The 18,211-nt window shown below is 31.5% G+C and overlaps 1 protein-coding gene across 2 annotated transcripts; it reads right to left on the reverse strand.

Moving 5' to 3' along the window:
- Window positions 1-1,489: 1,489 nt before the first annotated feature.
- LOC143078942 (uncharacterized) lies at window positions 1,490-17,054 on the reverse strand. 2 transcript variants are annotated; one of them, XM_076254018.1, is made up of 10 exons: window positions 16,911-17,054; window positions 16,507-16,663; window positions 15,631-15,849; window positions 12,275-12,556; window positions 11,699-11,836; window positions 8,719-8,880; window positions 6,457-6,501; window positions 4,974-5,034; window positions 4,121-4,220; window positions 1,490-3,061 (listed from the first exon to the last, which is right to left on the reverse strand). In XM_076254018.1, exons 2-10 carry the CDS (start codon window positions 16,649-16,651, stop codon window positions 2,888-2,890), a joined length of 1,326 nt encoding a protein of 441 aa, XP_076110133.1. In that variant the 5' UTR covers window positions 16,652-16,663; window positions 16,911-17,054; the 3' UTR covers window positions 1,490-2,887. The 2 variants fall into 2 exon arrangements, with proteins under 2 accessions (XP_076110133.1, XP_076110134.1); XM_076254019.1 differs by having other exon boundaries at window positions 16,881-16,962.
- Window positions 17,055-18,211: the final 1,157 nt, after the last annotated feature.

Consider the following 18,211-nt stretch of genomic DNA (forward strand, 5'->3'; position numbering starts at 1 on the left):
ACGGTTATAAACGTACTAGAAAACACTGCATGGATAATTTGTTATCAAGTTCGGGTTCCTATTGTGGACCATGATAATTATAAACATGACTGTTATATTATAAGAATATTTATCTGTTTAATTTCAATTATTTTTTTTGAATGAAAAATATGTCTCTTTATGTATATTTTACAGCCAATTCCTAAGTAAAGGCATCATTTTTTTCCAAAATGCCTGTGTTTTTCAAGCATTTTTATAAATTGTCTATTTTTGTCATGCCATCTTTGAAATGCCTGAAAAACATGTATAGTTTTTCATAAAATGCCTGAAAGTATAAAACAATAAAATGTATACAAAAATAGATCGATTTCAATGGATTTGACATACCATTGTAAGAAAGTAAATGCTACTTTAAGGTTTTTTGGAGTATTTGACCTCTTTTTGCACTGTTCCCATGATAACGGCAGCCATTTTGGCAATGTTTATGTCAAATTCCACATCTACAAATGCTGCCCATCGTTACTGTGAAGTTTCTTAAAATTGAACGCATTTTGATATTTTTGAAATTTTTGGTGTAGTTTCCATGGCAACATAGTAATTCCAATGATTGTGAAAATCAGCCTAATCCTGTATATTGCGGACAACTTCATAATAAATTTAATGATTTAAAGTTAAAGCATTCTCAAATTATTAAACTAACTAAAAAAAAAAAATTTTACACCTTTTTCAGTTGCCATGATGATGGCAGCAATTTTTTAGTTTAGTTCCAAAGTTAAGCCGAAGAAATGTGTTAATCCTGTTGTCTATGACGATAAGGATAAATGAAGCTTACTGAACATGGATCAAAACTAAATAGTGAGTATTTGTAAATCCAAATAAATATTAACTGCCAATGACACTTCATTCGGTTGTTTTGGTAACGACGGAGCACATGGAAAATCTGTGATTATTATTTAACTAAATAAATGGCTGGTGTCAATTGACTTTGGAGAAACAGAAATTATGATTTTCCCAAATCTTTAGTGTTCAAACTTGTTTTCTTTAATGACAAAAATACCCCTATAAGTTACATTAAGAATTGACTAAACACTGAACAATGTAATTGAAACGAAAACCACACGTGTAAAAAAACACCTTCTGCATAAACATAAATACATAGATATAGGAAGATGTGGTATGAGTGCCAATAAGACAACTCTCAATCCAAGTAACAATTTATTAAAGTAAACCATTATAGGTCAAGGTACGGCCTTCAACACAGAGCTTTGGCTCACACCGAACAGCAAGCTATAAAGAGCACCAAAAATTACTAGTGTAAAACCATTTAAACGAGAAAACCATCGATCTAATCTATATAAACACGAAAAACGAGAAACACTTATGAACCACATAAACAGACGACAACCACTAAACTGTTTCGAAATAATTCCGAAAACTGTACCTATGTTTGAATATACCACGGAAGTGTGGGATAATTGTAGCACTGTGGATAAAACATGAAAACTTGAAATTGGAAGCTGAAATAATTTCTTGTTTTATAACATGAATACAATACACTAAAAAAGAACCCACGTAATCTAGTCTCTTCTCGTTTAAACAAATATCCTTCTAAAATGGTTAATATATCATATATATCATAGTTAAATTTTGTAGACTTTCATTTACTATTAACTCTAATTTCTTCCACCATACGAGAATGCAATGAGATTGATCTAATAATTTGCATTATCGATTCGATAATTTTTAAGACCGAATTGCAAAGAGTACCGGTGTATTTTCATGAGAAACACGACGAGTGCTACATTTGGAGTAGAATCTGTTTACGTGTCGGAGGACCCGATACACACTCGAATTTTTCGGATGTTTATCAGTCTTTGTGTTTCGTACATTTTTTGGGGTCTTTATTTATTTAAAACAATGTTTTATTTATTTTGACTTAATTGCGATGGTCCGCTTCATTTTAAAACTATGACATTTTCAAAGAATATAAAACACTATACTAGATTCTGCATGGGTCAGTATAAACACAGAACCTCTGTCATGCAAGGAGGGTTAGATAGCTATAAAACAAGGTTTAACAAACTATTTTTCTTCGAAAAATGTCTGTTCCAAATTAGGAATATGACACCGTATTCTAGTTGTTCCGATGAATGTTTGCTGATGCTTTTGGTATTGTCGTATTTTATGGCTTTCACTCTTTGAATTAACCTTGGAGTTCGGTATTTTATTTTTTAATATACATTTCGTTAAGATATTTAGGGATAATTTTCTTTTCGTTTGTCCACAAATATAACATGTAGAGTAACTGTACTTCTCTGTTAATTTATTGTTTATGAAATGTTGAATTATTCTAAATACGTAAGCTGTTTCTTTCATTAGTCATACACATTGCTTATATTTTCTGAAATCCATTTTATTTAGAACTCTAGTGGATAGATGTCTTTTTGACAATCATACCACACCACTTAATGTTTATGTAAATAGCTTCAGCTGTATTTGGCAAAAGAATTCGGATTTTTTTTTTTTAATTTAAATGCTATTTACTTTCATTTTATATTTGAAAGTTCAACTGTTATGATTCGAATGCTACTAATGAGTGCAAAGAAGACAAAATCCATGCACCTCTGGATTCACAAGTTGAATATCAAAAAAACTCAGACATGCATACGTATTTAACTGTACAATAATTACTCTCTCTCTCTCTCTCTCTCTCTCTCTCTCTCTCTCTCTCTCTCTCTCTCTCTCTCTCTCTCTCTCTCTCTCCGGATTCACAAGTTATACATTTAAGAACTCAGACAAACATGTATTTAACTGTACAATAACTACTCTCTCTCTCTCTCTCTCTCTCTCTCTCTCTCTCTCTCTCTCTCTCTCTCTCTCTCTCTCTCTCTCACACACACACACACTTTTAATCACTATCACTGGAGTCATCATCGTCATCAGTGTCAATATAATATGTAGATAATTGGTTATAATCAGAGCCTTCTTTTTCTGCAATTGCATCTTCTATACTGATCAAATTTAGAACTGCCGCATAAACCTCGTCAAAGATTTCACTATTGACTAGTCTGTGTATGTGATCCTGAAACATCAGTTTTATAAAGCATGAATTGACAATTTTTTATATTGCATGAAATTATTTTCCATTAAAAGTTACTGATATAATTTACTAGTCACAAAAGAGGGACGAAAGATACCAAAGGGACAGTCAAACTCATAAATCTAAAACAAACTGACAACGCCATGGCTATAACACACTTTCTTCATATGAGTTTAATATAAAGGTGAAATTTAATCGTCCTTGTTTCCTTTTTTTGTTTGTCAAACAACTTTTATTGTTCTCCAGTCAAATATCTGACACATTGTAAATAGATTAAAGTGAAGGAGCATTTTCGACTTTTTTCTGCTTTAGAAATATCTGCATATTATATTTTGTATCTTATATTTTATTTTATTTAAGTTCAATTTATATTTTATTTTTACGATACGAACTAGTTTTCACAACGGAGTGGGCACAAGATATGTAATGCTCTTTGTATCAGATACTTAACACATAAACATATAAAAATCATTTGCAGTTAAATTTGATTTTGTAATGAATAAAAAGTGCGCACCCTGACAAATAAAACAAACTTTCCATAAGTAATTCTTCAGATATTTTTCTCATGAATATAATTTATGTATTTCCATCCTTCAGTGCATAGTACTTTGTCATGATAGATATACCTTGTTAAGCGAGCATCTAATGAAAATCTCTCGACTTTAAATGAATATTTAAGGTGGGTGGCACTACAAATGATCCACTTTTTTTTAACAATAACATCTTTCTGAATTTCTATGGATAAGCTTTGGTTTTATTGAGTGTGAACTAAGTTATGAATAAAAATAACAGAAACAATATAAAAGAGTACATTTAGAAAACAAGAATATAGACAGAAGCAAACTACTGATTGGGTTTGGCAATGTTTCGTACTTTGGACAATCATGTGAATATTTGTTGAGATTAAAACTGTTTGAAAATGTCTGCATGATGTCAGAATAATGTTTTCGAATCGTAAACATTTTACCATCATTAACACAAATAAAATTAAACAGCTGCAATGTCACTGTTATCACCACATGTGATATAACATGTAAATACCTTTAATACGTCGATGTCCTTTCTGTTTTTCTGTACAGTTCTCATTATGTCGGAAGTTATTTCACATGCTCTACTGGTTTGAAGTGCTTTTATAATTTGCCTTAAGAAACATACATTGAAAATAACATTTGTTTGATTCGGAAATTTTGACGTAGCAATTCTGTCATTCTTTCAATGAAAAGTTTTCAACTTTGTTCTTGTTTAGCTTTATAAATATTTTGATATGAGCGTCATTGATGAGTCTGATGTAGACGAAACGCACGTCTGGCGTACTAAATAATAATCCTGGTACCTTAACTATTATCGACACTTTCATACCGTAAATTTTGTTATCATTTTTAAACTAAGGATGATAACAGTTATTCTGTTCTATCAGAAAAAGAAATAAGTATCTTGTCGACCACAAGCAGCGTCATTCGTACATAATTATCTATGTTTTTACAATCAGAATATTTTGTTTAAAAATAGAGATATAAAAAGAATGTATGTTATGATTTTTTTTATTCACCAACACAAGTAATCAAGTTAATTTATTTTTCCTTGACATTACAAAATAATGATTTATAAAGTGTAACACAAACGTGATAATCAAACACATTTTTAAACATTGGTATTATGTTACATGTCAGTTTGCCTTTCTTGGGAAAACCTTTCATTATTCATGATCATTATCTTCTCATGTTCATTTTATTGGAGTGATTGTATCATATTAAGACTTTGATAGAACATTTCAGTGGTAATTTTTCCAAAATAAGCTATTAGTTAAAGACTGTATTTAAGAGGTAAAGTTCTCTTGTTATTTCTCAAGTTATTAAATGATAATCAGATAACTCTATTGAAAAATATCTCTTACCATTGGAAGAAATTAGACTTTTTCTCTAACTCTGCTTTATTTGCCTGGGAAATGGTTCTTCCTTAAATGTAAGCAAAGTTAATATAAACATGTGAAGCAGTATAGGCGTATATCGCTGTCTAATCCTCACAAAATTAAGTCCTCTCGTACAAATTTCGACAACCGCACTCCACGGTAATTTCAGCAGCAAAAGCTAACAGTTTTAATAATCAGATAACATTGTTGATCAACAATCACTGAATGAAATCCTTTTTTGTTATTTACACGAAGGATTCAAGTTAAAATTTTAACAACGTGCGTAGATTAATTTAGTACACATAATATTGAAATTGGAAATGGGGAATGTGTCAAAGACACAACAACCCGACCATAGAACAGACAACAGCAGAAGGTCACCAATAGGTACCTTGGTACGACAATGTTCTTTGCATTATAACAATAACCTCGTTTTATATATAACTTTAAAACAAGTATAAGTAGTACAGCTTTTAACATAATTTTACAGCCCATACCATTAATGTAACATCATTTAACATAATTGTACAGTTCGTCAAATAAATAATACAATTCTTAACATATATAGAACAATTTATAAAGAGTTTTTTTGGGTTTTTTTTAAACAAAGGTAAAGATGGTTGCATGCTTGTTCTCGAGTGTATCATCAACTGAGTAGTCAGTGCTTCGGTACTGATATGATTGTTAAATGATGAAGTTAATTGTAGAACGTTTTCTAAATTTCCTGTTAAAAAAACTTGGAATTTTTCGAAAAACTAAGGATTTTCTTATTCCAGGCAAAGATATCCTTAGCCGTATTTGACACAACTATTTACACCACTGGGTCGATGCCAGTGCTGGTGGACGTTTCGGTCCCGAGGGTATCACCAGCCCAGTAGTCAAAACTTCGGTTTTGACATGAATATCAATAATGTGGTAATTTTTATAAATTTCCTGTTTACAAAACTTTGAACTTTTCGAAAAACTAAGGATTTTTTTTTATCCCAGGCATAGATTACCGTAGCCGTATTTGGCACAACTTTTTGGAATTTTAGATCCTCAATGCTCTTCCACTTTGTACTTGTTTGGCTTTATAAATAATTTGATATGAGCGTCACTGATGAGTCTTAAATAGACGAAACGCGCGTCTGGCGTACTAAATTATAATTCTGGTACCTTTGAAACAATATTCAATTGATAATTGATACATTTTGTACATTATCAAATAACTAAGGTTCGAAAAACGCAGTCAAAATGTAGAAATTTGTTTAGGTTTCTTCTAGTCATTTAGTTTCTCAAGTATTTATATATTCCTGAATTTCTAAATTTTGGAGTTTGACGTTCCTGATGAAAGTTATTTCAGAAAAGCGCTTCTGATAAACCATTTTCTTTAAGTGCTATTTTAATATTATTAACACTTATAATACAGATATAACCAAGAAAAGTATGGCATCTAAACATGAATATTATCATCAACTACCAAACTTACGTAATACAGTAATTCCACCACTTTTACGTGAGTAAACTTCTATTTCTGTTGATAAGAATTTAGAAACCAAATCATTTGTTATTTAATTGATATAATATTTGCATTGTTAATTTTTCGAATAATCAAAATCTGAAGCTCAAACACATCAAACAATTGGAAAACAAATGTCATATTCCTGACTTGGTAAGGTATTTCCTTATGTAGAAAATAGGGGACTTAACCTTGATAAAACCTGGGATAAGTTTCAAAGTATTCTTAAATAATTCAAACTATTATATAAAAGCGTTATAAAAATGGGAAAGGAAATGGGGAATGTGTCAAAGCGACAACAACCCAAAATGTAGCGAGACACTCCCGCACCCGGAGGCGTCCTTCAGCTGGCCCCTTAAAAAATATGTATACTAGTTCATTGATAATGGACGTTATACTAAACTCCGAATTATACACAAGAAACTAAAATTAAAAATCATACAAGACTAACAAAGGCCAGAGGCTCCTGACTTGGGACAGGCGCAAAATTGCGGCGGGGTTAAACATGTTTATGAGATCTCAACCCTCCCCCTATATCTCTAGCCAATGTATAAAAGTAAACGCATAACCATACGCACATTAAAATTCAGTTCAAGAGAAGTCCGAGTCTGATGTCAGAAGACGTAACAAAAGAAAATTAACAAAATGACAATAATACATAAATAACAACAGACTACTAGCAGTTAACTGACATGCCAGCTCCAGACCTCAATTAAACGGATTGAAAGATTATGTCTTCATCATATGAAAATCAGACACAATCCCTCTAGTTTGTTATCATACTAACATAGAATGTATGAGAAGAACATAACCCGTGTCATGCCAACAACTGTTTTTTTTTTTTTAAATACATATGTCTAGTTCCGATGCAAAGAACCTATAAGTGAATCAATATTTAAGCCAAAATATGCGATCTTTAATGACCTGACAACAGTATCGTAACTATATCCCTTCGTAATAAGTCTGTTTAAAGGTTTTGTAAGCTTTTGAGGTGAATACTGACATTTTTGTGCTTTATAAAGAACATTACCATAAAAGATTCGATGTGAAATACCTGAACGTATAAGATGTATGCATGTTGATTTATATTTACGAATTATTTCCTTATATCGATGATATATCTGTTTCAGAAGTAACCATTATATAGATTTCTGGCCTATGAATTCAACTTTTTAAAACATGTATTTTGTGTAGTATTTCATTATACAGATTTTATTTGCAGATGTGTCCTCCATTCACCTAAACTGCTGCGTTATGATGAAGATTGCCTACATAAGTTTAACGGTCACCATAACGGTTACCCGACTTCTTTGTCTTAACTAACTAGCTACATGTTTTCGCAGTCTTAGATCTTTTGGGTAGTAGTCTTAGTAGTTATAAAGATCATATTCTATTCCAGATTGTAACAATTTGACATAGAGTGGATTCGCATGGCGGGTGATTCGTCGCACCCAGTCTCGTTCTATTTGGAATTCAAGCGATTTCTTTACTATTTGCTAGTTACCTTGATTTTTTTTTAATCGTCCATGAAATTTGAACATCGATAAATAAAGGCAACAGTAGTATACCGCTGTTTAAAAGTCATACATCGAATGAGAAAAAAAGAGGATTACAAAATAAAACTTAGGGAAACACATCAACGATATATGTAAGAGGAAAACAACGTAACAGAAACACTGAAGTACATTAAAACAACCGTCAATGTAACATACATAGAAACGATCTATTTGACAACAACTGTCAATCCCTGACTTTGTACAGAACATTTGGTTTTATGGCTAGCCAAATAAGCTTTTATGACAATGTTAAAAATACGATTAAAATGACAACATTACGTGACAGGAATACAGATCAAGTAAATGCAAGAACACTACGGACACAGAAATACATAAAACAAACTATAAGGTAAACTACTGTTGTGGTAATTCAGACTGTATTAACACTATTTCAGAATTAAACACAGTTGATGACATGGGATGGCAGTATGTTAGAGCAGTTATTTAAATGTTTTGCACTCAAGATTGAACTATCGTTTAAAGCCTTTCAGACTGAACTGTTATCAGAAACCGAGGTACAGTTCCTGTTTGAGGCTTCCCAAACAGCTGTTGACCGCATCTTCATTCAACAATGGTTCCACTTCATGGCATAACAGTTACTTATTACGAATTGTCTTATCATAACCATGACTTATTACGTATATCATGAAAGTTACTTATTCTTAATTAATATTACCTTGATCGTCATCGGTTAATATTGCTTTCCGAGTCTTTTCAAGATCATTTGATAGTTGTAAGCAACTCAGTTGATACTCGCGAATCATATTTTTAAGTTTTCTTATATCTGCATGTAGTTCTTCGCTTCTTTCTTTAGCATTTTCCAGTTCTCCTAAATATTCTAAAAAAGATTGATTATTAAACGTTAGTTTTATAAAAAAAAATCTTTTATGATTCCTCAAATGTAGTAAAGGTTTGTCAGAAATAAAGGTTGGCTCGAATCAAATTTGTAAAGCAATTTATCAAGCGTTGAAATTCAAAAACAAATGAGACAACTCAGAACAGCCACGAACCCTGAACAGGGATAACTATTTTGTGTGGTCCGTGTTGCTCAGCCTTTATTTTTCTACGTTGTTATGTACATGTATACAGCTTGTATTTTTTCATTTTTTTTCCATGACGTTGTACGTTTACACTGTTTACATTTTTTTGATTTTTTTGAAATACTAAGGCTTTTCTACCACATGCATAGATTACCTTAGCTGTATTTGGCAAAACTTTTAGGAATTTTGGTCCTCCATTCTCTTCAACTTCGTACTTTATTTTGGCCTTTTTAATTTTTTTGGATTCGAGCGTCACTGATGAGTCTTTTGCAGACGAAACGCGCGTCTGGCGTATATACTAAATTTAGTCTTGGTATCTATGATGAGTTTATTTACTCATGAGTTAATATTTTAATTTTCCTTTGATATCTTTGTCACATCGTTGTCAGTATAAGGGAATTTAGTGCGACTGGCATACAGGCGAGAGGTTTTGCTAGCTATAAAACCAGGTTTAATCAACCTTTTTCTACAAAAGAAAATGCCTGTACCAAGTCAGGAATATGACAGTTCTTATCCATTCGTTTGATGTGTTTTAGCTTTTGAATTTGCCATTTGATTACGGACTTTCCTTTATGGATTTTCCTATGAGTTCTGTTATTTTGAAATTTTACCTTTTACCTCTATTCGAAAATAATTGGGATGAATAAGCCACAATTGTGTGAACATACAATACAGACATACAACACAACTTGCTTAAAAATTCAAATAAAAAATAAATATAAAAATGCCAGAAATGCCAACAATTACGTTTTGAGTAAAAAGTACATAGAGCGTATTTTAACGCAATGCCGTACAAGTGTACAGTTTCTCAATAAAGAACAATTAAAATTTATACTACTGAATGCATAATGAAAAAAAAACTTTTAAAAAAACCTTGCTTTCTCACACCAGTATTAAACGCATAATGCCAAAATCCCGATAGCGGGATGCACAAATATCTAGTCACGTCACGAGTCATGCGACTAAAAATTAACATGATAAGACAAATATGAATATAGGGAAACTGTAAAGTAGATAAAAAGATTTAAAACTTCAAAAGCTAAAATCTATATTTCAAAACCATCACTATTTAAAATAGATACTAAATATTTGTAATCTTTTGGGTTTTGGAACGTTTCAATTATTTTTTGGAGAAAAAGCATGTGCATTTCTTTCGAAAAACCCTGTTTCATTATTTACAAATAAAGTCTCCTGTTACCCGCTTCCATATTGAGCAAGCGGTAAAATGTGTATTTCTTTCAGAGTAACAGTTCAATTTCTTGGTAAAATCAGAATCAATGATTTGGATTTAAACAACTAGCGATCAAGTACCGGGTGTAAATTGCAGGATAAAAACAATATATATGTACATAGTCGGGGGAAATAAATGTATTTTTACTAGCTACAAAACAAGAGAAAAGCTCGACGAGCCTCGCTTTTCGTCTTGTTTCTAAAGTTCGTACAGATGAATATTGTATTTTCCGACAATGTCAGTATATCGTTTGTCATAGATTCTATTATTGGGATGACAGGTGTAGTCAAATGTTTAGTATATATATAATGTGTCTTTTTTACAAAGTATTTGAGCCCAATATCTGTGATGACCTTTTAACAGGATTTGATACCAAATCTATGATTTATGTTTCCTAGACACCATGTTTTCAACACAATAGGTCACATTTTGGGGGAATTTATGATTTCGAGACTCTTTAATTTGATTTTGTTATGGCCTCTTTTTTCTATTTGACTGCTACAGACGGGAACAATACAAATGTCTAGTTGAAAAACAAAGACAAAAAAAATAATAATAAAAATAATAATCATATGCTTCGAAAGGGTAAGCAATTGCTGATCTATAAGTGTCATTATATGTGCTATTCATAGCACGTAAATCATCAATTTTACAATTGAAACGAAGAGGATGGGACTGTGGAATGTTATTCCTGGTAATCTGGCAAAGTTGTTTCTCAAAACTGATTACTTGTCTGTTGAAAAACACTAATTTTTAACACTAACGAAAAAGTCGACGAAAATTTGAGACAAGAAAATTATGAGTATGCCTGAAACTATGGAAAACCAAGGAATCAAACTTTAAACATTGTATTTCTTTTTTAATTGTTAGTATGTAACTTTTAATAACTAACGCTTTAATTCTTCTGTATATGTTACAATGCAACTCGGTGAATAAACGTCAGATAAATGAAACTCGGTAAATTTATGCCTGAATTTGCCTGAGGGATTTGATGGCTCAATTTCTTCAATGAAAGATATTTTGTAAATCATATCAATAGTCAGTAACAGCGGAATCGATCAAGTGCTGTCAAGTGCTGTAAAGATTAAAACTTAAAATCGCAAGTGTCCGAAGCGCGTTTTTGGATCTATCATCATCCGTGACGCTCAATGTTGAATATTTGAAAGGTAAGAATGTATGAGTTGTGAAGCTATATAAAAAAGGGATAAAAACGTAACAGCAAAATCCAATTAAAGTCAATTTTGCATGATCAAGTTGAAACTTTACATAATAAGAATTGCAAAGTTGAAATGTTTTCAGCTTTTGGCTTTCCTTTAAAAAATAACTTTATTCCCTTAATTCAATTTAAAGGCATAGTTTAAAAATGTGAATGATGAAAGAAATACCAGTGTGATATGAAACCTGATCTTCATATGCTATCTGATACCGTTCCAAATCTTTTTCAAGTTGTTTTTTAGTTTGCAGAAGTTTTGTAACAGCAACATCTTTATCTAAACTAGGTATATGTTCGTTCTCTTTAAAATCTGAAATGTAGGATAAAATAACAATAATTTATTTATAGAGTTTTATAATTGATTGATATAAGACAACTAGTATAAAGAAAAATCATCGGAAAGAGAAAACGGAAGACAAATACATATTTTTATTTTGTTAGACACTTACCTTGTCGATCAATGTCGAGTTTATTAAATACTACCCAAGCTATTTTGTTTCTACGTTTGTATATCTCCAATTGATTTATGCGTTTATACCTAAAGTTATATACTAGTTGTCCTAGTCATACAATATACTTTCTGTTCCTGCTGAACAGATATACATAAAAGCGCTTCGGACGCACTAAATTTAGAAAGTCAACATATATTTTTATGTAATCTCTATTTTATGAAAATAAAGAGATTTGTATATCTATCTACAAAACACAACATAAAATTTAATCATGTCATTGCACCTTTCTACCTTACCTATACAATCAACGAGCTGTTCTTCGACTTTGAATCTATCTACACCACACGCATATAATCGTCCTTTGTCAGCTTCTGTTATCGTAAGTAAGTGTTCAATGCAGAACTCTGGAATCATGAACGTTATGTGAATACTACTTGTTGGTTCTATTCCATCAATGATAATATGTCCAGGTGGACAACAAAGCAGATTTGACAAACTATTTCGGAGCTCTTCCAGATCTTGTAGACGAAAGTCTTTTGTACCTCGGATGTGAAAATCAACATGGATGTAACCATTTGCTGTTAAATTAGATCGATCAATTTAGGGAAGGAAATTGAATTAAGTTATACAAACATACATAATTATCATTATAAGTGTTACGAAACCTCTGTTTTCTTGGTAATAGTAAAACGTAAATACAGTCTAACACATCAACATTTTAGGAATGAACATAGGGTTAAAATCTCACAAAACATGTTTAACCCGTCGCAATTTGCGACTGTCTCAAGTCAGGAGCCTCTAGCCTTTGTTTGTCTTGTATGATTTTAGTTTTAGTTCATTTGTATGTTTTGGGGTTTAATGTGACATCCATTATCACTTAACTATATAGTACACTTGTATGTAAGGGGCCTACTAAAGCACGCCTCCGGGTGCTGCATTGAAGAACCATTGGTTCGGCTGTTTTCTACTCTTTGAACGGGTCGTTGTCTCTTTGACGCATTCAACATTTCAATTCTCAATTTTACACTAATTACAAATGACATTATTTAATAAATATGATTTGGCAGGTAGCATTTATGCACGCTTTGAAGATGATTATTTTAGGTCCCTTTTGTTCCACATTTTGTATACACGTGCATTTGATATTACTGTTAATTCTATCACTTAACGTATGAACCAGGACTTGATGTTTCTTTTTATGTTTATATATCAAAATGATATACAAATGCATGCATTCTACAAAATCGTTTCTTTCTACACTGTTCATTGCGTTGTTGTATTAATAAATAAAGGCAGCATTAGTATACCGATGTCCAAACTCATAAATCGATAGAAATAAAACAAAATCGGTGTCACAAACTAAAACTGAGGGAAACGCCTTTAATATAAGAGGAGAACGACGACACAACATTAAAATGTAACACACACAGAAACGAACTAAGCATTAGACAAAATCCGATTAGAATAACAAATATAACATCAAAACTTAATACATGAATTTGGGATAGAAAAGTACCGTCACACGTCTTATAATGTGAATTCACACTTAAATATAAGAGGAAACAAACGACACAAAAGAAACACAACGTTAAAATGTAACACACACTGAAACGAACTATAATATAACAATGACCATATTCCTGACTTTGTACAGGACATTTTTTAAAGACAAAATGGTGGGTTGAACCTTGTTTTGTGGCATGCCAAACCTACGGCTCTAATGGCCATGTTAAATATAACACCAAAATGACAACAAAACATTACAGGACTACAATACAAATAGATAGGAGAACATATTAGACAAAGAAACACACGAATAATAGCTAACAAAAGGCACCAGGTTTAAAATTTAATACGCCAGAAGTGCGTTTCGTCCACACAAGACTTACTAGTGACGCCCAGATACAAAAGTTCGAAAGCCAAAACACGTACAAAGTTGAACAGCACTGAGGACCAAAAGTTCAAAAAAATTCTGCCAAATACGGCTAGGGTTTTATGCTTGCGATAAGAACATCCTTATTATTTAGAATAATTTATACTTTTGCAAACAGTAAATTTTATAAAATGACTATATAAAAGATATACATGATAAAACTGAAGTATTAACTAATTACAGAAGAAAGAAAAAAAACGGATACATAAACCAACCCGAGATAGTCAAGGCCACAACGCAAAAAGTGACGTCACATTTGAAATTGTAAAAAAGTACAAAAAATGACGTCACATTTGAATTTCTAAAACAGAACACAAAAAATGACGTCACATATGAATGAATAAAACTATATATCAAAAATAAGATAGAATAAGGATTGATTTAAGATTATATTTGTACTAAATACTGATATTACATTTAATAAAAATGAAAATTGCAATACTGAGGTAGCAATTAGACAATTAACTATATTCTATGTCGGGATAATTCTGAATCAAACTGCAAACGTAATGCATCGTACAAATTACGTTGAACCAAATCAAATCTAATAAATGAAGGCGGTGATTAATTTTCTTTACCATAACACATGAATATAACCGAAAAGACGTCAAGACATTTGTCAAAATCTGATGAGAATTACAAATATAATATCAAAACTAAATACATGAATTTGGGATAGAAAAGTACCGTAACACGTCATATAGCAATGCGAATTCACACTCAGCAAAACAGTCAAAATCGGGAATAAGTCACGTTCGGTAATTAAAAGATTAGACGATGTAATGACAAACCACAATCTAACATGTGGTAAAAATGTCCATAGCTAGTTTGGACAAAGACACATCGTATGGATCAACCAATTTATGATGTTGTCCGTAAAATTTCCGGAGTGTCAATTTTAATCTGTCCTCCTCATAACTTTGTTGGAGCAGTTTCTGCGTAAGGAGCACACTCCTGTATATGAAGTCCGCATAGTTTCAACAAGCACGAGAATAACGTATCAATTGAGATATGTAAACACCATACGAAGGGGCAGAGGGTATGTTACTGCTGAGAAATGGGAAATTGATAATTAAGAAGTTGAAATCGTCCCGTTTATCATAGATTTTCATGTGACGTCGTCCATCTGCGTCAATATTGAGGAAAAGATCAAGGTATGAAGCAGTCCTTCTAGTATCAGTAGTATCCTTATGGAATCTCCTCAAATTTACAGCTGTCAATATAGAGTGTAAAACAGATGAGGCGAGGTTAAATATTATGCATCTCGCACTTTAAGTTCCATGCGACTTAATGGTAAACTTTAAAAATTATCTATAACCCAAAATTCAGATTTGAACATTAAATATGAATAAAAGTATATGAATACAATTATGAATGGCGTATATCAATACCTAAAGCCGTCAAATTACCAACCAAATGAGAATTTTTTTTTATTTCTATTGGTAATTAATATAATAAAATCTTGTATCTAAAGTTTCTGTCTTAAGATTGAAATAAGACTAAAACTTGACTTATCAAAACAAGACACAATGAAGTATACGTTATCAGATTGAAGCAAATCATTTAAATTAGGAATATATGATATATTGCTTGATAGTTCTGAACCAATTTTGTTGGTGCCACGCATTTGCATATTTTGCCAACATTCCGAGAGAAAATTATCAATGTTCTTGTTTATCTTTCACAAAATATGTATTTTGCTACTGTTTAAATATTTACCTGGTTTATCTGATGATGCAAAGAAATGCAATATATCCTCTCGATTTTTACAAAATTCTACAAACTGTCTATACAAATCTTTTCTACCTAAGTGCCATATCATTGCTTGGAACGTTGCAAGATTTTCATTTGACAACATATTTAATTCTTTCATGTGTCTGAAAAGGCTAATACAATCCTCTATTTTTTCTAAGATTCCCTTTGCCATGCCATTTTTTCCTGGTGATAAAACAAATGAAAAGGTACCTTTTTATACATTTAAACATACACACAGTGTGGAATATACTTCGTCTGAATTATCTCCCCGTTGTGCCACCTAATGCTTTCAATCCTAAAATGGAGGAATTTTAAGGATCACGCGCTACTGTTCTACTTTTGATAACCTTTAAATTAATCAACATGGTACCATTACTATCCTTATATGACAGTTGAAGTACTGTAAAAAGTTTACATATGTCTTTAGGCTCCAAACTATAGTTTGAGTCAAGACATGTATATGAGATGCAACAAATATTAAATTATGCACTAACATGATCCTTTCAAAGGTCATGGAAACAGATGTATGCTGTTTTTTGCTTTCTTAAAAAAAAGTTTCATTTCTTTTGTTTAATTTAAACTGTATAATAGCAAGGTCTATATATGTAATATAAAGTATGAAAAAATCAAATTTATCCTTGCACAAATAACGCACATAAATGAGAACAAATGTATGAATCCGGATGGAAGGTAACATTTAATAAGGTGAATATGTGGAGATAATAAAACAAGGGATTGACTAAGGATGTCCTCCATTTTTCGTATCTCCTATATGGTCTAACTAAATATGAAAGTGAAGCAAAGTATGAAAAATAACGAGCATTCTTTAAACATACGTACCTGAACAATAAAACTTTATTTCGTTGAATTCCTCATCTGTTATTTGCTTTGCAATTTTCATTAAAAATACATGAAGTTGATAATCATCTGATGGATTTAGCCTGATGCCATCCAAGTTTTTGATTTTAGCATTATCAGGTTCCATTTCTCATCATAGCTGGAAAAAAGTAAAATAACAATAATACCGAACTCCGAGTAAAATTCAAAGCGGAAAGTTCTTAATCATATGACAAAATCAAAAGCTCAAATACATCATATTAAAACGAATATAATAAAGATTAATAGCGAGCTTTTTGTTAAAATTTTAATGTTGCAAGAAATAGATGACATTTAATAAATATGCATTAATAATTGTAAAAAAACCATGACATTACCTAATTGTCTTGCATATTGTACGATATTACCTTTACGTCGTCCTCCATGTAAACAGCTAACATTACCTAATCAATTTACAACAATGGAATTTTACAGACGAATAAATTTAAAGGTTATCGATATTCTATACCGAATACACATGTCATATAACTTTTATTATTTTCACTGGCAGAATTCCAAATACATGTCATGTTTGATTTAAAGTAAGAAACTGCCGATAACCTATATTGTTGTTTATTTGTCAAATTGCAAAGTACTACCAAATAGATAAAACTCTGACATGGCTACATATTTTTGCACACACAAAGAAGGCTTGATAGGAGTATTGCATTTGCTGAAATTTTATTTAAAAGATGTATTTTGTACCAAAATTAAAACTTCTGTCCTACTGTTTTTGATACTTTGCATGCAGTACTGGTAGATTATTTCTATATCATGTATTCTAGCACTTCATCTTCAAATATATATACAAATCGAGTGCAGTATAAGTCCAAAATATTTATGCTAAGGATTGTATTTTCGTATACATGTTGAATTACTCTTAGATGAAATGATTCAAAAGCTTAAAGGTTGCATTTTGTAAATACAGCTGTTTCTCAAACCTCGCCTGTTTTTGGGGAGATATTTATTATTCATAGATAATCAATTTTGTTTACGCACTGGTTCCAAGATATGATCTTTTTGTTTCATCACGTAGAAACATAACTTGGGAATGTAACCAGTAAATATACATATGCGTACCGGTCAAATTAAAAAATATAAAAAAACAAAAGTTGAAAATATGCCGCACAGCCCTATATTTTGGCCTTTGAAAAAATAGTAGTGCATATGACCTTGCCATCCTAGGATATAACTTTTTTCATAACTTCATAGTAAAAATGGTACAGTTTTATACGTAAAAGGAAATCCTATAGGAATTGCATTGTCGTCATTTACAGATTGAAACCTGTAAAATCACAAATTATTTTAATGCTTTTGCACAATATACATATCTAATATAATCTCACATTTGATTGCAAGTTCAAAGATTTACAAATGTCAAACCGTTTAATATATTTTTATAAGAAGATTTGACGGCACCTGCAAATAGTTACATTTTCAATAACAGATTTTAGTTGGATATTTTTTATATTTAGAGGCCCTTTCTTTCAATTGTTATGGTTGGTTATTCGTCTTATTACAGACGCGCGTTTCGTTTGCATAAGACTCATCAGTGACGCTAAGATCAAAATAGTTATATAGCCAAACAAGTACAAAGTTGAAGAGCATTGAGGTCCAAAAATTCCAAACGGTTGTGCCAAATTCGGCTAAGGTAGTCTATTGCTGGGAT

The sequence above is a fragment of the Mytilus galloprovincialis genome, chromosome 6 (genome assembly GCF_965363235.1).
Source record: "Mytilus galloprovincialis chromosome 6, xbMytGall1.hap1.1, whole genome shotgun sequence".
Taxonomy (NCBI): Eukaryota; Metazoa; Mollusca; class Bivalvia; order Mytilida; family Mytilidae; genus Mytilus; species Mytilus galloprovincialis.

Coding starts and splice junctions, on each gene's coding strand:
- LOC143078942 (XM_076254018.1), bottom strand. CDS start 16,651: ATGGAACCTGATAATGCTAAAATCAAAAACTTGGATGGCATCAGGCTA. Junction 11,837..12,274: donor ACAGCTCGTTGATTGTATAG/GTAAGGTAGAAA, acceptor CCTACATTTCAG/ATTTTAAAGAGAACGAACAT. Junction 6,502..8,718: donor ATTAACCGATGACGATCAAG/GTAATATTAATT, acceptor TCTTATCAACAG/AAATAGAAGTTTACTCACGT.